Here is a 23,003-nt window from a genome sequence, read left to right on the forward strand (position 1 = left end):
CTGAGTTTGACACCTGTGCTGTAGATGATCTGATAAATTGAATTGTTTCATATTTAACTGTATGATTTCTCAATATACTGAAAATAGAAAATCACACAATGACAGTCAAACATTTCTACTTGCCATTATAAATCAATCTGTTTTTAAGTACCACATTCATGACACCAACACTGGGTTCAATAGGTGATTGTGTTGTTTAATGAAGTCTGTTGACTCAAAATGAGCTTAATTGGGGAATTTACACATGTGAAGACATCAGCATAATGAAGGAGGTGAAAACAGACACTATTGACATGAACTATTGAGGATTTCAGCAGCTCTGATTATAGTGATGAGCCTCAGACTATTAACAGCCATTAAACAAGCCATTCAGAAGTGTCCACTGATCTGCCCACTTAAAAAATAAAGACAACTGAGTTTCACTCTTTCATCCAAACTTTATTTCAAGTCTACAGGTTAGAAAATAATCACAGCAAAGATTAAACAGTACAATACAATCTATTGCTAAATGATAAAACATATGCGAAGACATAATCCTACATTTATAACTATGCTGGTTGTTTTATACTGATTTAATGGTGTTTGAAGCTTGCTGCACACACTGAGAATACTGTAGATGTTCTGATAATGGTATTGTTTTATATTTAACATGGTTTGGTTTTTTATGTACACAGAAAATATAATCAACGGTCAAATGTTGTTACTTGGGAATATAAAATTTAATTAATCTGTTTTCAATTACTACATTCATTATTAGTTTAGCAATACCGGTACTGGCCGATCAATAAGCCCCACCCCCCTTGGTTACTGTTGCTAACTCAAACAGAGTTAATAACTATTTTAAAATGATTATTTGCCCTTAAATGGTTTTGACACATATTTGATGAAAACATGTGGTGTCTAAGATTAATTTAGAAGCAAGTAGATCACCATGAAAGCTGGATGCAGTTATCTTGATCACACATAAACATCTCCATAGACAGACAGCTGATAGTAAAATATTCATGCTTTTAAAAATTCTCCTAAAAACTTGTCCTATTTTGAATATAATTGTAAAGGTGAACACTGGCTGGCCGTTTTCTGTGAGACCAAATAGAAGAACAGTTTGAGGACAAGAATTGAAAAATACATAAATAATAAAGTAAATCTGAGACTAAAAGCTAGAGAGGCAATACAAGTTAATTAAAAAAATGGTGCCATGTTATATCTGTCCCCCAGCTGACATTATTAAAATATACAAAGCAAATGTATAAAACAGGAGAGAATCTTGAACTTCAGAGTAAAGAAAATTTATTGATGAAACAAAATACACAAAACAAATGGACAGACTTTCCACACTCACTCTCTCACACCTAGGGTTGAGAATCGTTTTTGGGTTATTTTGATACCGGTGCTGGTGGAAGAGTTTTATTTTGATGGAATTTGATATTGCACGCTGAATGGAAAGTAAAAACCTCTGCATTTCGTGACTCAGGTGTCTGTGGTCCTTTAAGGTAATCAAAAATGGCTGTTTACATGATAGATATATCAAAATCAGAGTATTGGTGTCCATGTAAACATACTCAGTGAAAGTGGCAGATGATGTAGCAAGCTGTCAAAGACAGGACGTCCCTCTGCCTTGATTGATTCCATTGTGACTCCTTAGTTGATCATGCGCTCTCAAATGTTTTAAGTTTGCCGTGTTTCTTTCCTTAAATGAAACTTTTGAAAAGTATCTGCTTAACGTCGGTTAGTCAGAATCCTTGTTTGTAAAATATGGTCATACTTCAGAATGTTTAGTTTTAGCTAATTTGATCAATTTGCCTACGTTCATACGTTCCTTAAGCAACAGAAACAAACCGCTTACATCACCAAGAGTATCTGAATACCTCAAAGTTGTTTAAATGTTTAGAGATGGTGTGACACAACTTTGTGTGTCTTTTATGTACCCTTTGATGCTTCTTACGTCCTTGTCGCAGCACCAGTGGCACCGAAATTCATTTGCTGATTCAACCCGCTGCACATCAGTTACATAGATACCAGTTACCCAACCCAGCTCACACCTGTATTTTCTGAAGTTCATACATTAAAGACTCGTTCCAGATGAGAAACTGTTTTGCTGCATTGATGTCAAGTGTGCTGCTTTTCTCCAGTGTGGATTTTCATGTGTTTCTTAAGAGTAATCAACCTTGTGAAACTCTTCAGACACTGATCACATGCGTACGGTTTCTCTCCAGTGTGAATCCTCTCATGTGTTTTCAGGTGTCCTGTCTGACTGAATCTCTTATTGCAGTGTGAACACCTGTAAGGTTTCTCTCCAGTGTGAATCCTCTCATGTGTTTTCAGGTGTCCTGTGTGACTGAATCTCTTATTGCAGTGTGAACACTTGTATGGTTTCTCTCCAGTGTGATTCATCTGATGCAGTTTCAATTCTCCAGCTGTAATAAAAGTCTTCTCACACTCAAAGCACAGATACTCTTTCACACCAGTGTGGATCTTCTGATGGGTTTTTAAATTTGTTATCCGTGTAAAACTCTTTCCACACTCAGAACAGGAATAAGGTTTCTCCTTTGTGTGAACTCTAAGATGGATCTTCAGCTCTGAAGCCCAATAAAATGTTTTGCCGCATTGATCACATTTGTGAGTTTTCTCTCCAGTGTGGATACGCATGTGTTTATTAAGGTTTGATAAATCTCTGAAACTCTTCCCACACTGAGTACATGTGCATGGTTTCTCTCCAGTGTGGATCCTCATATGAATCTTAAGACTCTGTTTGTCTCTCAAACTCTTCCCACACTGAGTACATGTGCATGGTTTCTCTCCAGTGTGGATCCTCATGTGAATCTTAAGACTCTGTTTGCCTCTCAAACTCTTTCCACACTGACTGCAGGTAAAATCATTTCGGTCTCCACTTTCCATTGAAAAAATACCTCCAGTCAGTAAATGAGATGTTTTCCCAGCTTTTACGAGTGTCTGCTCTTCCCTCTTCTCATTTTCTTTAAGGTCTAAAATAAATATGAATAAATTAGCAAGTAAAAAAACAAAGAGACTCAAAACACTGAAGACACACAAACCTTCTCAATGGTAATATCAGGTTTGCAACATATTAAATATAAAAATGCATTATTTTATTTAGAAATTTAATAATCTGAACAAAACAAATCTCCTCTGGTAATATTTAGTTTGATCTTGTGATAGTAAATGTTTAATAAACCTTTTACACATGGCAAAAGAGATGCAGTCTCTATATTTTACACTGCTAATGAAGTGCATTTATTTTTTGTCTTTTAAAAAACACATTTCCTAGTGCACATAAACAAATAAACTGATTAAAGTGTTTTAATCCTTATTGTCTTTAGCCTAAATAATGAAGAATCAGCAATAAACACCAACCTGTTTGTTCTTCAGTCTCTTCCAGTTTAAATCTGAAAGGTTCATGATCACTCATGTTCTCTCTTTCCTTCAATAAACTCGGCCTTTCAGATTTCTCTTCCTCCTGATGGTCTGAAGCTCGTCTTCACTTGTGGACTGATGGGAATATTCCAGTATTTATAGTTGAACTCATGAGGGGGAGGAGCTTCACTATAGGGGAGGAGCTTCATTACAGGGAGGAGCAGACCTGCCAATAGTAGAAATTCTTCAGTCATTTTCTTCTAATTAACACGATCTTTGTTTGCTTATATGTACCTCGCCATATTTATAAATGGATTTGAAAGTGTTTTATACTAACATAATATCACAAAGTATATCTATTTTATTGCAAAGATGATAAATATCAAATATAATCAATATATGAAAACAAAAAAACGACTCTCCCATCACTGTGGTTGTAGATACTTATTTATTGTCTTTTTCAAGAATCATGGTTTATCATAGAATAGTGAAAATAATGATGTTAACACAGACTCATAGTAAATATGTGCCCAGGGCTACTTTTTTTTGTTTTTGCAAACCCTAAACTACGCTGCTCCGGTAACGTTTTCTTGTAGCTAGTGATGACAAACAGTGATTACCACGACTGTCAGATTCTCTTTACAAATCTACTAGAGGCCGTCGTCTACATTTTTATGAATCTCAAAGACATTGCCGGGTTGTGTGTTTTTTTTTTTTTTTTTGTTTAGAAATGTGACATTTACATGTCATTATTTTATGCGTCTATGAAAAGCCTGGTCTTGTTATACATGTTGTCATACATCACCCTGTAATCAGCTGACCTAAACTAGTTCTTAAACACAACCGATAGTGTTTTCAAAAGCAAATGTAAAAAGAAAATTGCATTGTGGCCACATAGCTTTACCCCAATTTTACCTGTTACCTACACCAGGGGTTCTCAAACTGTGGTACATGTACCTCTAGCGGTACATGGCCTTCCTTTTAGTGGTGTGCAGAGGAATCAAATGTGTCATATGTAAAGCTAAATATATTTAAAAATGTATCAAAATGTATTTATATATGAATATGATGACATATAGCCTGTATTTATTAGGTCCAGGCAACATTTCCAGGTGTTGATAAATAGATTCTATATGTTATTACTTTAAATTTTGATAAAAAAAAAAATATTTTTTACTTTTTATAAACAGTAACCTACCATTTTCAACTTTTAAAAGCACATTTTTATTTAAATGTTGACGTTTTAGTTTTTGATAAATATGAACACAGTACAGTGATAATGTTCAAACTATGTATAATGTTTAAAGTGGCTGACAATAATAAATATTTTTAATAATCGGAATTAATCTGTCTCATTTTTGAACTGTACAGAGCTGCAGCTGCTTTACTGGGCCTACTGCGCTACTGTATTTCAATACTGGTTATTGTGGTGGTACTTGGAGAGACAAGTTTTTTCCGAGGTGGTACTCGATAAAAAAAGTTTGAGAACCACTGATCTAGACTATCCTTCATTGGATTGTAGCCTAGGAGCTCTGCATCCCAAGTACAACAAGGTGAGCCACTGAGCAAACTGATTTGATTTCTCTTCCTCCTGATGGTCTGAAGCTCGTCTTCACTTGTGGACTGATGGGAATGTTCCAGTATTTATAGCTGAAATGATGAGGGGGAGGAGCTTCACTACTGGGGAGGAGCAGATCAGCCAATAGTAGAAATTCTTCAGTCATTTTCTTTTCCTCTAATTAACACATTCTCTGTTCATTTATATTCCTCATTATTTATAAATGATAATCAAAGTGTTTTATACTAATATACTGTTAATATACTAAAATCTGTTTTAAAGCAAAAATGAGAAACACCAACTGGAAACAAAAACCAACCTTCCCATCAACTGTGAATAACTTGTTTATTGTGTTATCTGGGAATCATGGTTCATCACAGAATAATGAAATTAATGCTGTTAACACAGGTTCATTGGTGATATGTGCCCAGGGCTACATTTTTGTGAATCCAGAAATACGCTGCTCCAGTAACATTTCCTTGCAGCTTGTGATGACAAATCCACTAGAGGCCGCTGTCTGCACTTTTGCAAATTTCTATTAGAAAGAAAGTAAAAAAAAACTCTTAGTCTTCTATAAGAAAAATATATTTGAGGAAATGCTTATATATAAATATAAAATATATGTTTATGACACAATTTCTATATACATTTAAATTTCTATGTACCACAGTTTTGTTTTTATGCACGTATATACAGTTGAAATCAGAATGAATAGCCCCCTGAATTATTAGCTGCTGTTTATTTATTTTCTCAATTTCTGTTTAACGGAGAGCAGATTTATTCAACACATTTCTAAACATAATAGTTTTAATAACTCATTTTTAATAACTGATTTCTGTTATCTTTGCCATGATGACAGTAAATATGCCAGCATATCTTTCTTTGGTTCAAACTGATGACAGCAGATTCTTTGTCTTTGCATGAATGCTTGCATGTGAAGGATGTCCTCAAGAAGGTTGATCAAATTCCGTTACCTCAGAAGACGAACTCAGGGGAACAGAGAACGTGTCCTGTGAGAAATGAGACGCTGTGTGCTTCCTGATGGTCATCGTGTGACCTTGACACATTTATAATGGAAAATTATTGAAACATTACAGCATTAAAACATGCAGAAAAGCCTTACAAAGACACTTTGCACAATACAAATAAAGCAGATTACAATATAAATTTCAGCAAATAAACACCTTTAATGTGTTCACGATATTCATATTATTGTTTACTTCAGCCTCACACTGTTACTGTAGATGATCTGATAAATTGTATTGTTTCATATTTAACTGTATGATTTCTCAATATACTGAAAATAGAAAATCACACAATGACGGTCAAAAAGTTTTTAAGTACCACATTCATGACACCAACACTGGTTTCAATAGGTGATTGTGTTGTTTAATGGAGTCTGTTGACTCAAAATGAGCTTAATTGGGGAATTTACACATGTGAAGACATCAGCATAATGAAGGAGGTGAAAACAGACACTATTGACATGAACTATTGAGGATTTCAGCAGCTCTGATTATAGTGATGAGCCTCAGACTATTAACGGCCATTAAACAAGCCATTCAGAAGTGTCCACTGATCTGCCCGCTTAAAAATAAAGACAACCGAGTTTCACTCTTTCATCCAAACTTTATTTCAAGTCTACAGGTTAGAAAATAATTACAGCAAAGATTAAACAGTACAATACAATCTATTGCTAAATGATAAAACATATGAGAAGACAAATAATCCTACATTTATAACTATGCTGGTTGTTTTATAATGCTTTAATGGTGCTGGAATCATGCTGCACACACAGAGAATACTGTAGATGTGCTGATAAATTGTATTGTTTTATATTTAACAGGGTTTGATTTATTAATATACAGAGAACTAAATAAACACACATTTCTACTTGGGAATAAGAATTTAAATTCATGTTTTCAATTATAACATTTATTAAAGTGTTAGTCTATCAATACTGACCTTTAATACTGAAATCATTAAAATACACCATTCGGTTTTTCTGTCGAACACAATAAATGTAGTAAAACAGGAGAGAATCTTGAATCTCAGAGTAAACAAATCACTGATAAGAGAAAATCCACAAACAACTGGACAGACTTTCCCCACTCACACCTGTATTTTCTCATATTCACACATGAAACACTCGTTCCTGATGGGAAACCGTTTTGCTGCATTGATGTCAAGTGTGCTGCTTTTCTCCAGTGTGGATTTTCATGTGTTTCTTAAGAGTACTCAAATGTGAGAAACTCTTCAGACACTGATCACATGTGTACGGTTTCTCTCCAGTGTGAATCTTCTCATGTGTTTTCAGGTTTTCTGGCTGACTGAATCTCTTGTCGCAGTGTGAACACTTATACGGTTTCTCTCCAGTGTGAATCCTCTCATGTGTTTTCAGGTGTCCTGTCTGACTGAATTTCTTATTGCAGTGTGAACACTTGTAAGGTTTCTCTCCAGTGTGATTCATCTGATGCAGTTTCAATTTTATAGCCGTAATAAAAGTCTTCTCACACTCAAAGCACAGATACTCTTTCACACCAGTGTGGATCTTCTGATGTGTTCTTAAATTTGTCTGCTGAGTAAAACTCTTTCCACACTCAGAACAGGAATACGGTTTCTCCTTTGTGTGAACTCTGAGATGTTTCTTCAGCTCTGAAGCCCTCAAAAATGTTTTGCCGCATTGATCACATTTGTGAGTTTTCTCTCCAGTGTGAATCAGCATGTGTAGATTAAGGTTTGATAAAACTCTGAAACGCTTCCCACATTGAGTACAGGTAAATGGCTTCTCTCCAGTGTGGATCCTCATGTGAATCTTAAGACTCTGTTTGGCTCTGAAACTCTTTCCACAGTGACTGCAGGTAAAATCATTTCGGTCTCCACTTTTCCTTGATAAAAAACCTTCAGTCAGTAAATGAGATGTTTTCCCCGCCTTTACAAGTGTCTGCTCTTCCCTCTTCTCATTCTCTTTAAGGTCTAAAAAAATTGTAAAAAATAAATAAATGAATAAATTAGCAAGTAAACAAAGAACAAAGAAAAAAATTATGAAAAAGTAAAATGACTCAAATTACAGAAGAATCACAAACTTTGAGTGGTGTGCAGCGTTTTAAATCCTTCCCAATTACAGTATCAGGACATTGGGACAATTTTTGCAACATATTAAAAATTAGGATTTTATTACTTTTATTTAGAAATTTAATAATCTGAACAAAACAAATCTCCTTGGTTAATACTTAGTTTGGTCTTATGATCGTAAATGTTAAATTAATCTTTTACAAATTGCAAAAGATACAGTTTCTATATTTTACACTGCTAATAAAGCCCATTTATTTTTCTGTTTTTTTAAAAAAAACATTTCCTAGTGCACATAAACAAATAAACTGATTAAAGTTTTTAATCCTTGTTGTTCTTTAGCCTGAATAATGAAGAATCAGCAATAAACACCAACCTGTTTGTTCTTCAGTCTCTTCCAGTTTAATTCTGCAGGGTTCTGGATCACTCATGTTCTCTCCGTCCTTCAGTAAACTCTCTGCAGATTTCACTTCCTCCTGATGGTCTGAAGTTCGTCTTCACTTGTGGACTGATGGGAATATTCCAGTATTTATAGCTGAACTGATGAGGGGGAGGAGCTTCACTACAGGGGAGGAGCAGACCGGCCAATAGTAGAAATTCTTCAGTCATTTTCTTTTCTCTTTTATATATATATATATATATATGAGCAATATCACACGAGTAGCAGTGCAATATAGCTGTATATCGGCACTGGTGGGAGGCGTGCATTGGCAGGAGGCCACAGACGGAGTGCCTTAGTGTCCCAACCAGTGCCCATATACAGCCATATCGCACTGCTACTCGTGTGATATTGCATTTATACAACAGTTTGACAACAATAATTGTGTATATAAAAACAAAATCAAACATGGAGAGTCTCAAAAACCCTTTTGTACGAGGAACTACTTTCTTCCGCGATAGAATGTATATATATATGTATATGTATATATATATATATATATATATATATATATATATATATATATATATAATACAACTGGACAGACTTTCCCCACTCTCACACCTGTATTTTCTCATATTCAGACATGAAACACTCGTTCCTGATGAGAAACTGTTTATAACTATATATATAATATATATTATTATTATTTAACCCACAGATTCAAAGAGAACCACAGGTCAACAGGGAGATTGCAAAAGAGCAGCTTCTGCTTTAAGCTGAACTGACTGAATATCAACTATTAAGGAATGAGGCTGTTTTTGTGCCTAGTTTGAAATAATAAATCTCAGAACTGGAGAAACTGCATTACTACGTTCATTTTAATATAGCATATAAATAATGAAATCCAAAAATTATACTATTAAATTAAGAGTTAACTTTAATTTTCTCGTGGCCCACCTGTAGGATCGCTGAGGACCACAAGCTTAAGCCAGCAGGCCGTATGTTTGACACCCCTGGTCTAAGCAATAAAAAAAATTCTGTCATATATGCATTAAAAACAATCAGGAAAAAAGTGTTTCATGTAAATTGGGATCACGAGTTCACATATATAGACATATTTTTTCTCTAAAAGTACCTCATATCAAAAGAGGACATTTTTAATCTATTTAGCTTCCAATAAGCCCAAATAGCAAAGAGATATAAAAAAATGCATGTAAAAAAAAACAAGTTGGGCCTTAAGAGGTTAATGTTCAGAGCCTCAGACTATTAACATCCATTAAACCAGCCATTCAGAAATGTCCACTGATTTTGACAGCAAAGTTTAAACAGTAAAATTAAATATACTGCTATATAATTCATGCTAAGACAAAAGAAAACTGTTTAGAGCTATGCTGATTATTTTATAACGCTTTAATGGTGCTGGAAGCTTGCTGCAGATACTAATACTGTAGATGTTATGATAAATAGTATTGTTTCACATTTAACGGCATTATTTCACAATAAAAAAGAAAATCACACAATGACGGTCAAACATTTCTACTTGCCAATATAAATTAATCTGTTTTTAAGTACCACATTCATGACACCAACACTGGTTTCAATAGTTGATTGTGTTGTTTAATGGAGTCTGTTGACTCAAAATGAGCTTAATTGGGGAATTTACACATGTGAAGACATCAGCATAATGAAGGAGGTGAAAACAGACACTATTGACATGAACTATTGAGGATTTCAGCAGCTCTGATTATAGTGATGAGCCTCAGACTATTAACGGCCATTAAACAAGCCATTCAGAAGTGTCCACTGATCTGCCTGCTTAAAAAATAAAGACAACCGAGTTTCACTCTTTCATCCAAACTTTATTTCAAGTCTACAGGTTAGAAAATAATTACAGCAAAGATTAAACAGTACAATACAATCTATTGCTAAATGATAAAACATGTGCGAAGATGAATAATCCTACATTTATAACTATGCTGGTTGTTTTATAATGCTTTAATGGTGCTGGAATCATGCTGCACACACAGAGAATACTGTAGATGTGCTGATAAATTATATTGTTTTATATTTAACAGGGTTTGATTTATTAATATACAGAGAACTAAATAAACACACATTTCTACTTGGGAATATGAATTTAAATTCATGTTTTCAATGATAACATTTATTAAAGTGTTAGTCTATCAATACTGACCTTTAATACTGAAATCATTAAAATACACCATTCGGTTTTTCTGTCGAACAAAATAAATGTAGTAAAACAGGAGAGAATCTTGAATCTCAGAGTAAACAAATCACTGATAAGAGAAAATCCACAAACAACTGGACAGACTTTCCCCACTCACACCTGTATTTTCTCATATTCACACATGAAACACTCGTTCCTGATGAGAAACTGTTTTGCTGCATTGATGTCAAGTGTGCTGCTTTTCTCCAGTGTGGATTTTCATGTGTTTCTTAAGAGTAATCAACTGTACGAAACTCTTTAGACACTGATCACATGTGTACGGTTTCTCTCCAGTGTGAATCCTCTCATGTGTTTTCAGGTTTTCTGGCTGACTGAATCTCTTGTCGCAGTGTGAACACTCATACGGTTTCTCTCCAGTGTGAATCATCTCATGTCTTTTCATGCCTCCTGACACAATGAATCTCTTGTCGCAGTGTGAACACTTGTAAGGTTTCTCTCCAGTGTGAATCCTCTGATGCCGTTTCAATTCTCCAGCCGTAATAAAAGTCTTCTCACACTCAAAGCACATATACTCTTTCACACCAGTGTGGATCTTCTGATGTGTTCTTTAATTTGTTATCCGTGTAAAACTCTTTCCACACTCAGAACAGGAATACGGTTTCTCCTTTGTGTGAACTCTAAGATGGTTCTTCAGCTCTGAAGCCCTCAAAAATGTTTTGCCGCATTGATCACATTTGTGTGTTTTCTCTCCAGTGTGGATCAGCTTGTGTTTATTATGGTTTGATAAAACTCTGAAACTCTTCCCACATTGAGTACAGGTAAATGGCTTCTCTCCAGTGTGGATCCTCATGTGAATCTTAAGACTTTGTTTGGTTCTGAAACTCTTTCCACACTGACTGCAGGTAAAATCATTTCGGTCTCCACTTTTCCTTGATAAAAAACCTTCAGTCAGTAAATGAGATGTTTTCCTTGCCTTTACAAGTGTCTGCTCTTCCCTCTTCTCATTCTCTTTAAGGTCTAAAAAAAATTGTAAAAAATAAATAAATGAATAAATTAGCAAGTAAATAAAGAAAAAAATTATGAAAAAGTAAAATGACTCAAATTACTGAAGAATCACAAACTTTCAGTGGTGTGCAGCGTTTTAAATCCTTCCCAATGTCAGTATCAGGACATTGGGACAATTTTTGCAACATATTAAAAATATGATATTAAAAAAGATACAGTCTCTATATTTTACACTGCCAATAAAGCTAATTTATTTTTCTATTTTTAAAAAAAAACACATTTCCTAGTGCACATAAACAAATAAACTGATTAAAGTTTTTAATCCTTGTTGTTCTTTAGCCTGAATAATGAAGAATCAGCAATAAACACCAACCTGTTTGTTCTTCAGTCTCTTCCAGTTTAATTCTGCAGGGTTCTGGATCACTCATGTTCTCTCCGTCCTTCAGTAAACTCTTTGCAGATTTCACTTCCTCCTGATGGTCTGAAGCTCGTCTTCACTTGTGGTCTGATGGGAATATTCCAGTATTTATAGCTGAACTGATGAGGGGGAGGAGCTTCACTACAGGGGAGGAGCAGACCGGCCAATAGTAGAAATTCTCCAGTCATTTTCCTATCTCTTTTATATATATATATATGAGCAATATCACACGAGTAGCAGTGCAATATAGCTGTATATCGGCACTGGTGGGAGGCGTGCATTGGCAGGAGACCACAGACGGAATGCCTTAGTGTCCCAACCAATGCTCATATACAGCCATATCGCACTGCTACTCGTGTAATATTGCATTTATACAACAGTTTGACAACATAATTGTGTATATAAAAACAAAATCAAATAAGGAGAGTCTCAAAAACCCTTTTGTACGAGGAACTACTTTCTTCCGCGTTAGAATATATATAAAACATGTTTTGCCTACTATTCTCCATTATCAGCATTTTATTTTAATTACATATTATTATATACACACATATATATATATATATATATATATATATATATATATATATATATATATATATATATATATTAAGGGTGGAGCAGAACCAGAATACGGTATTCGGAAAGGCACGAATAGCGTGATTTTACGAATACTTATTTCGAACAAATACTTGAAAAATTATTTGTATTCGGGAGCAAGAAAAACACTATATCAAAAAGCAGCGTTTCCTCATGGGACCACAGTGCATGCCCGCTTGAGTGAGAGAGAGAGAGAGAGAGACGCTATGTCGGAGGGCGGGGCGGAGGTAAAAGCTGTCTCGCACAAGTTTCTCCACAGCAGCAGACAGAGAAGGCTCGGCTGAGCGAAAAAAATACTTCATTGCATCACTATTTTTGATAAATAGATTTTTGTACCTTAATTGGGTTCCAGATGCAGTTTATAAACTTGTAGCGGAGTTTGATATTCCATTACGCTGCATTTTTGAAGTTTGCAATCGGGTGCTCTCTGTTTACGCAACGTTAGCTCTGTTAGCGCGGTAATTTAGACAATAGACTTTTGACAGAGTAACGTTAACGTTTGTTTATAAAGGTTAAAACGATGCTTGTGCAGTTGTGTCGCATATTATGCACTTATGGGAGTTATATGGTACGTCTACATTACTGTCTTTTGCAGACAGCAAGATATATGCTATAGGCTAGTTAACCTTAGCAAAGCTTCCCGTCACTTTTTATTAACTTGAAACTCCTCAAATACATTTGGGCACCCGAATAGAAAAAGAGTGAGACTGCTGCTGAGCCATTTCTTGGTCCTCCACCAGTCAAAAAAAAAAACAAAAAAAAACTTCATGTTCTTTGTGGAAGAATTTTACAGTGAGTGGAGCTGCAGATAAAACAAACTGATACTGTATAATGTGTGCAAAAGTGAAATCAGCAGAGGCAGAGATATTAAACATCTGTTAACATCTTCTATGCATAATCATTCATTTCTTTTCGGCTAAGTCCCTTTATGAATCTGAGGTTGCCACAGTGGAATGAACCACCAATTTATCCAGCATATGTTTTACGCAGTGGCTGCCCTTCCAGCTGCTACCCAGCACTGGGAAACATCCATACACTCTCTTTCACACACATACAAGGGACAATTTAGGTTACCCAATTCACCTGTATTGCATGTGTTTGGACTGTGGGGGAAACCGGAGCACCCGGAGGAAACCCACGCCAACATGGGGAGAACCCAGTCAGGGCTCGAACCAGCAACCTTCTTGCTGTGAGCCGACAGTGGTACTCACTGTGCCACTGCGCAACCTTCTATGTAATGTATTATCACATGCACTAAAAGCATCCTCTCCTGATAACGTCTGTGACCCCCACAAGCATCAATCCCCTCAATCAGCACAGCTATGCTCTGCTAAATCCTCCACAAGCACCAAACCATCAACACAGCCACATTCTGCCCCAGCAAGTCAGTTTCAAACATAAAAAAAAAAAAAACTTTGTGTCTGTTTTGTGGCTGGCAGATGACAATAGCAGGCCTGTATCTTTTAGTATTATATAGAATACTTTTGTTCTGCCAGATCTCCCAGGCAGGGGTTTATTTAGATTTATTTAGTTAATTTTAGTTTTTGGAATTCTGACCATTGGAAAGAAGTTCTTTCAGAAGAAGAACAGTTTTTTTGAAGTATTATTTGTTTTTATTCTGTCTATTCAGTGTCAAGAACGGTGGTGGTGGGGTTCATAATATTCACAATGGTATTTTATTAGTTGTTGGTTTAACCATGGGTGAGATAATGGCTTCTATGTTATTTTCTTTTCAATGACATTTCTTGTCACATGTTCAAAAACAACAACCAATATTGCATGTCTATAATTTATATAATGGGTATAATTAAACAATACTTTCACTATAACGTAAATTAGAAGTGTAATAGAAAAAATATATATTTTTGCGCCATTTTGAATTTTACTCGAATACAAATACAAATACTTTCCCCCCTCAACAAATACAAATACAAAATACTTTTCCCCCTCAACAAATACAAATACCGGCTGCTCCACTCATCCCTAATATATATATATATATATATATATATATATATATATATATATATATATATATATATATATATATATATATATATTATTATTATTATTATTATTATTTAACCCACAGATTCAAAGAGAACCACAGGTCAACAGGGAGATTGCAAAAGAGCAGCTTCTGCTTTAAGCTGAACTGACTGAATATCAACTATTAAGGAATGAGGCTGTTTTTGTGCCTAGTTTGAAATAATAAATCTCAGAACTGGAGAAACTGCATTACTACGTTCATTTTAATATAGCATATAAATAATGAAATCCAAAAATTATACTATTAAATTAAGAGTTAACTTTAATTTTCTCGTGGCCCACCTGTAGGATCGCTGAGGACCACAAGCTTAAGCCAGCAGGCCGTATGTTTGACACCCCTGGTCTAAGCAATAAAAAAAATTCTGTCATATATGCATTAAAAACAATCAGGAAAAAGTGTTTCATGTAAATTGGGATCACGAGTCCACATATATAGACATATTTTTTCTCTAAAAGTACCTCATATCAAAAGAGGACATTTTTATTCTATTTAGCTTCCAATAAGCCCAAATAGCAAAGAGAAATAAAAAAATGCATGTAAAAAAACAAGTTGGGCCTTAAGAGGTTAATGTTCAGAGCCTCAGACTATTAACATCCATTAAACCAGCCATTCAGAAATGTCCACTGATTTTGACAGCAAAGTTTAAACAGTAAAATGAAATATACTGCTATATAAATCATGCTAAGACAAAAGAAAACTGTTTATAACTATGCTGATTATTTTATAACGCTTTAATGGTGCTGGAAGCTTGCTGCAGATACTAATACTGTAGATGTTCTGATAAATAGTATTGTTTCACATTTAACGGCATTATTTCACAATAAAAAAGAAAATCACAAAATGACGGTAAAACATTTCTACTTGCCAATATAAATTAATCTGTTTTTAAGTACCACATTCATGACACCAACACTGGTTTCAATAGGTGATTGTGTTGTTTAATGAAGTCTGTTGACTCAAAATGAGCTTAATTGGGGAATTTACACATGTGAAGACATCAGCATAATGAAGGAGGTGAAAACAGACACTATTGACATGAACTATTGAGGATTTCAGCAGCTCTGATTATAGTGATGAGCCTCAGACTATTAACGGCCATTAAACAAGCCATTCAGAAGTGTCCACTGATCTGCCCGCTTAAAAAATAAAGACAACCGAGTTTCACTCTTTCATCCAAACTTTATTTCAAGTCTACAGGTTAGAAAATAATTACAGCAAAGATTAAACAGTACAATACAATCTATTGCTAAATGATAAAACATGTGCGAAGATGAATAATCCTACATTTATAACTATGCTGGTTGTTTTATAATGCTTTAATGGTGCTGGAATCATGCTGCACACACAGAGAATACTGTAGATGTGCTGATAAATTATATTGTTTTATATTTAACAGGGTTTGATTTATTAATATACAGAGAACTAAATAAACACACATTTCTACTTGGGAATATGAATTTAAATTCATGTTTTCAATTATAACATTTATTAAAGTGTTAGTCTATCAATACTGACCTTTAATACTGAAATCATTAAAATACACCATTCGGTTTTTCTGTCGAACACAATAAATGTAGTAAAACAGGAGAGAATCTTGAATCTCAGAGTAAACAAATCACTGATAAGAGAAAATACACAAACAACTGGACAGACTTTCCCCACTCACACCTGTATTTTCTCATATTCACACATGAAACACTCGTTCCTGATGAGAAACTGTTTTGCTGCATTGATGTCAAGTGTGCTGCTTTTCTCCAGTGTGGATTTTCATGTGTTTCTTAAGAGTAATAAACTGTACGAAACTCTTCAGACACTGATCACATGTGTACGGTTTCTCTCCAGTGTGAATCCTCTCATGTGTTTTCAGGTTTGCTGGCTGACTGAATCTCTTGTCGCAGTGTGAACACTTATACGGTTTCTCTCCAGTGTGAATCCTCTCATGTGTTTTCAGGTTTGCTGGCAGACTGAATCTCTTATTGCAGTGTGAACACTTGTAAGGTTTCTCTCCAGTGTGATTCATCTGATGCAGTTTCAATTCTCCAGCTGTAATGAAAGTCTTCTCACACTCAAAGCACATATACTCTTTCACACCAGTGTGGATCTTCTGATGTGTTCTTAAATTTGTTATCCGTGTAAAACTCTTTCCACACTCAGAACAGGAATAAGGTTTCTCCTTTGTCTGAACTCTAAGATGGTTCTTCAGCTCTGAAGCCCTCAAAATTTTTGCCGCATTGATCACATTTGTGAGTTTTCTCTCCAGTGTGAATCATCATGTGTAGATTAAGGCTTGATAATTGTCTGAAACTCTTCCCACATTGAGTACAGGTAAATGGCTTCTCTCCAGTGTGGATCATCATGTGAATCTTAAGACTTTGTTTGGCTCTGAAACTCTTTCCACACTGACTGCAGGTAAAATCATTTCGGTCTCCACTTTTCCTTGATAAAAAACCTTCAGTCAGTAAATGAGATGTTTTCCTTGCCTTTACAAGTGTCTGCTCTTCCCTCTTCTCATTCTCTTTAAGGTCTAAAAAAATTGTAAAAAATAAATAAATGAATAAATTAGCAAGTAAACAAAGAACAAAGAAAAAAATTATGAAAAAGTAAAATGACTCAAATTACTGAAGAATCACAAACTTTCAGTGGTGTGCAGCGTTTTAAATCCTTCCCAATGTCAGTATCAGGACATTGGGACAATTTTTGCAACATATTAAAAATTAGGATTTTATTACTTTTATTTAGAAATTTAATAATCTGAACAAAACAAATCTCCTTGGTTAATACTTAGTTTGGTCTTATGATCGTAAATGTTAAATTAATCTTTTACAAATTGCAAAAGATACAGTTTCTATATTTTACACTGCTAATAAAGCCCATTTATTTTTCTGTTTTTTTAAAAAAAACATTTCCTAGTGCACATAAACAAATAAACTGATTAAAGTTTTTAATCCTTGTTGTTCTTTAGCCTGAATAATGAAGAATCAGCAATAAACACCAACCTGTTTGTTCTTCAGTCTCTTCCAGTTTAATTCTGCAGGGTTCTGGATCACTCATGTTCTCTCCGTCCTTCAGTAAACTCTCTGCAGATTTCACTTCCTCCTGATGGTCTGAAGTTCGTCTTCACTTGTGGACTGATGGGAATATTCCAGTATTTATAGCTGAACTGATGAGGGGGAGGAGCTTCACTACAGGGGAGGAGCAGACCGGCCAATAGTAGAAATTCTTCAGTCATTTTCTTTTCTCTTTTATATATATATATATATGAGCAATATCACACGAGTAGCAGTGCAATATAGCTGTATATCGGCACTGGTGGGAGGCGTGCATTGGCAGGAGGCCACAGACGGAGTGCCTTAGTGTCCCAACCAGTGCCCATATACAGCCATATCGCACTGCTACTCGTGTGATATTGCATTTATACAACAGTTTGACAACAATAATTGTGTATATAAAAACAAAATCAAACATGGAGAGTCTCAAAAACCCTTTTGTACGAGGAACTACTTTCTTCCGCGATAGAATGTATATATATATGTATATGTATATATATATATATATATATATATATATATATATATATATATATATATATATATATATATATATATATATATATATATATATATATATATATATATAATACAACTGGACAGACTTTCCCCACTCTCACACCTGTATTTTCTCATATTCAGACATGAAACACTCGTTCCTGATGAGAAACTGTTTATAAGTATATATATAATATATATTATTATTATTTAACCCACAGATTCAAAGAGAACCACAGGTCAACAGGGAGATTGCAAAAGAGCAGCTTCTGCTTTAAGCTGAACTGACTGAATATCAACTATTTAGGAATGAGGCTGTTTTTGTGCCTAGTTTGAAATAATAAATCTCAGAACTGGAGAAACTACATTACTACGTTCATTTTAATATAGCATATAAATAATGAAATCCAAAAATTATACTATTAAATTAAGAGTTAATTTTAATTTTCTCGTGGCCCACCTGTAGGATCGCTGAGGACCACAAGCTTAAGCCAGCAGGCCGTATGTTTGACACCCCTGGTCTAAGCAATAAAAAAAATTCTGTCATATATGCATTAAAAACAATCAGGAAAAAAGTGTTTCATGTAAATTGGGATCACGAGTCCACATATATAGACATATTTTTTCTCTAAAAGTACCTCATATCAAAAGAGGACATTTTTAATCTATTTAGCTTCCAATAAGCCCAAATAGCAAAGAGATATAAAAAAATGCATGTAAAAAAAACAAGTTGGGCCTTAAGAGGTTAATGTTCAGAGCCTCAGACTATTAACATCCATTAAACCAGCCATTCAGAAATGTCCACTGATTTTGACAGCAAAGTTTAAACAGTAAAATGAAATATACTGCTATATAATTCATGCTAAGACAAAAGAAAACTGTTTATAACTATGCTGAATATTTTATAACGCTTTAATGGTGCTGGAAGCTTGCTGCAGATACTAATACTGTAGATGTTCTGATAAATAGTATTGTTTCACATTTAACGGCATTATTTCACAATAAAAAAGAAAATCACACAATGACGGTCAAACATTTCTACTTGCCAATATAAATCAATCTGTTTTTAAGTACCACATTCATGACACCAACACTGGTTTCAATAGGTGATTGTGTTGTTTAATGGAGTCTGTTGACTCAAAATGAGCTTAATTGGGGAATTTACACATGTGAAGACATCAGCATAATGAAGGAGGTGAAAACAGACACTATTGACATGAACTATTGAGGATTTCAGCAGCTCTGATTATAGTGATGAGCCTCAGACTATTAACAGCCATTAAACAAGCCATTCAGAAGTGTCCACTGATCTGCCCGCTTAAAAAATAAAGACAACCGAGTTTCACTCTTTCATCCAAACTTTATTTCAAGTCTACAGGTTAGAAAATAATTACAGCAAAGATTAAACAGTACAATACAATCTATTGCTAAATGATAAAACATATGCGAAGATGAATAATCCTACATTTATAACTATGCTGGTTGTTTTATAATGCTTTAATGGTGCTGGAATCATGCTGCACCCACAGAGAATACTGTAGATGTGCTGATAAATTGTATTGTTTTATATTTAACAGGGTTTGATTTATTAATATACAGAAAACTAAATAAACACACATTTCTACTTGGGAATATGAATTTAAATTCATGTTTTCAATTATAACATTTATTAAAGTGTTAGTCTATCAATACTGACCTTTAATACTGAAATCATTAAAATACACCATTCGGTTTTTCTGTCGAACAAAAGAAATGTAGTAAAACAGGAGAGAATCTTAAATCTCAGAGTAAACAAATCACTGATAAGAGAAAATCCACAAACAACTGGACAGACTTTCCCCACTCACACCTGTATTTTCTCATATTCACACATAAAACACTCGTTCCTGATGAAAAACTGTTTTGCTGCATTGATGTCAAGTGTGCTGCTTTTCTCCAGTGTGGATTTTCATGTGTTTCTTAAGAGTAATCAACCTTGTGAAACTCTTCAGACACTGATCACATGTGTACGGTTTCTCTCCAGTGTGAATCCTCTCATGTGTTTTCAGGTGTCCTGTGTGACTGAATCTCTTGTCGCAGTGTGAACACATGTACGGTTTCTCTCCAGTGTGAATCCTCTCATGTCTTTTCATGTCTCCTGACACACTGAATCTCTTGTCGCAGTGTGAACACTTGTACGGTTTCTCTCCGGTGTGAATCCTCTCATGTCTTTTCAGGTTTTCTGGCTGACTGAATCTCTTGTCGCAGTGTGAACACTTGTACGGTTTCTCTCCGGTGTGAATCCTCTCATGTCTTTTCAGGTTTTCTGACTGACTGAATCTCTTGTCGCAGTGTGAACACTTATACGGTTTCTCTCCAGTGTGATTCCTCTCATGTGTTTTCAGGTGTCCTGTGTGACTGAATCTCTTATTGCAGTGTGAACACTTGTACGGTTTCTCTCCAGTGTGATTCATCTGATGCCGTTTCAATTCTACAGCCGTAATAAAAGTCTTCTCACACTCAAAGCACAGATACTCTTTCACACCAGTGTGGATCTTCTGATGTGTTCTTAAATTTGTCTGCTGAGTAAAACTCTTTCCACACTCAGAACAGGAATAAGGTTTCTCCTTTGTGTGAACTCTAAGATGGTTCTTCAGCTCTGAAGCCCTCAAAAATGTTTTGCCACATTGATCACATTTGTGTGTTTTCTCTCCAGTGTGGATACGCATGTGTTTATTATGGTTTGATAAATCTCTGCAACTCTTCCCACATTGAGTACAGGTAAATGGCTTCTCTCCAGTGTGGATCCTCATGTGAATCTTAAGACTCTGTTTGCCTCTCAAACTCTTTCCACACTGACTGCAGGTAAAATCATTTCGGTCTCCACTTTCCATTGAAAAAATACCTCCAGTCAGTAAATGAGATGTTTTCCCAGCTTTTACGAGTGTCTGCTCTTCCCTCTCCTCATTCTCTTTAAGGTCTAAAATAAAATATGAATAAATTAGCAAGTAAAAAAACAAAGAGACTCAAAACACTGAAGATACACAAACCTTCTCAATGTTAATATCAGGTTTGCAACATGTTAAATAAAAAAAAATTATTTTATTTAGAAATTTAATAATCTGAACAAAACAAATCTCCTCTGGTAATATTTAGTTTGATCTTGTGATAGTAAATGTTTAATAAACCTTTTACACATGGCAAAAGAGATACAGTCTCTATATTTTACACTGCTAATGAAGTGCATTTATTTTTGTCCATTAATAAACACATTTCCTAGTGCACATAAACAAATAAACTGATTAAAGTTTTTAAATCCTTATTGTCTTTAGCCTAAAATAATAAAGAATCAGCAATAAACACCAACCTGTTTGTTCTTCAGTCTCTTCCTGTTTAATTCTGCAGGGTTCTGGATCACTCATGTCATCTCTGTCCTTCAATAAACTCTGACTTTGCAGATTCCACGTCCTCCTGATTGTCTGAAGTTCATCTTCACTTGTGGACTGATGGGAATATTCCAGTATTTATAGCTGAACTGATGAGGGGGAGGAGCTTAACTATAGGGGAGGAGCTTAATTACAGGGAGGAGCAGACCTGCCAATAGTAGAAATTCTTCAGTCATTTTCTTTTCTTCTAATTAACACATTTGTTCATTTATGTCACTCATTTTAAATAAATTAATTACAAAGTGTTTTATTATGTTTTATTGCAACAATTATAAATACCAAATATAATCATTAAATTAAACCATTAGTTTAAATATAATCATTTAATAAACCATTAGTTTAGTGATACCAAAGAGCATAGAATCACCAAGAGGCGACACTCTAGTGCGATTTGGGAAACAGCCACTAGATGGCGCGGCAGCCATTTTGGAATGAAAACTCCAATAAAACAACAGGATATTATAAGTCTGTAAATCAAACTATTAAAAGTGCTGATGATTGTGATAATAAGTGTTGTTTTGTCATCTTTCAGGTTGAATCTCAGCTTTAAGCTGCGGTCACACTGGGCTTTTCCTCTCATAGACTTCCATTCATACGCACTCGTATGCGTCAGACCGGAAGCGCAGGGTCATGCGTTAAGTTTCGCAGGTTGCTGCAGTGCAAAGTTCAAGCTTGGTGAACTCTGACCTACGAAATCGCATCACTTGACTGTGTGAGACCAATCGAGAATCAAACATGAACTCCCAGGTAAAAAAAAAGTGCACTAAAATACACTTATTTAAGTATACTTAGTACACTTTTCAGTAATTTTTGTAATATTTACAGATATAGTATGTTAAAAGCACATTTAATTCAATTTCTGGGTGTCTCAAAATAGCACATTTGAGTACACTTAGATGGTATTAAGTTTATCTTAACATATACTTAATACTATCTTTTAGCACATTAAGTACAAAATTAGTGTGCGAAAATAGAGCACTTTTAGTACAGTACTGAGAAATGTACTAAGTATACTTAAATAAAGTGCATTTTAGTGCACTTTTTTTTTTTACCTGGGATAATTTGTGTACAAAGAAAACAGCATCTGTGCTTCATCAAAACACTTTAATATTTTTGTGCAAGTCCAAAAATACCTTATGGGAGAGAACAAAAAAATATAAATAAGATGCAACATTACAGCACATATATCAAATGTAAAGACATTTTGGGAAAATGTACTTCTACTTAAAATTACTTAAAAACTTAAAATTACCCCACTCAAAATCAATTTAGAGGGTCACGAAACACCAAAACACATTTTTTTGAGCTGTTAACAGTCGTATATGTGTTCCACACTGCTAAAAACACTATTAGGACACCTATATTTCACTAAAAACTGTAAATTGGTT

General features: G+C 34.7%; 2 protein-coding genes and 1 pseudogene across 2 annotated transcripts; all 3 read right to left on the bottom strand.

Annotated features, from left to right (window-relative positions):
* Nucleotides 1-417: 417 nt before the first annotated feature.
* LOC141378387 (uncharacterized) lies at nucleotides 418-3,502 on the bottom strand. Its single transcript, XM_073927694.1, has 2 exons — nucleotides 3,373-3,502; nucleotides 418-2,984 (listed from the first exon to the last, which is right to left on the bottom strand). Exons 1-2 carry the CDS (start codon nucleotides 3,425-3,427, stop codon nucleotides 2,110-2,112), a joined length of 930 nt encoding a protein of 309 aa, XP_073783795.1. The 5' UTR covers nucleotides 3,428-3,502; the 3' UTR covers nucleotides 418-2,109.
* A 3,037-nt stretch (nucleotides 3,503-6,539) lies between these two features.
* On the bottom strand, nucleotides 6,540-21,667 carry zgc:173816. Its single transcript, NM_001109866.1, is given in 4 exon segments — nucleotides 6,540-7,292; nucleotides 7,295-7,298; nucleotides 20,201-21,149; nucleotides 21,538-21,667. Coding segments are annotated over 3 exon segments (1,044 nt in total). The 5' UTR covers nucleotides 21,064-21,149; nucleotides 21,538-21,667; the 3' UTR covers nucleotides 6,540-7,115.
* On the bottom strand, nucleotides 15,805-17,768 carry LOC141378389 (uncharacterized; annotated as a pseudogene).
* Nucleotides 21,668-23,003: the final 1,336 nt, after the last annotated feature.

The sequence above is a fragment of the Danio rerio genome, chromosome 17 (genome assembly GCF_049306965.1).
Source record: "Danio rerio strain Tuebingen ecotype United States chromosome 17, GRCz12tu, whole genome shotgun sequence".
NCBI lineage: Eukaryota > Metazoa > Chordata > Actinopteri > Cypriniformes > Danionidae > Danio > Danio rerio.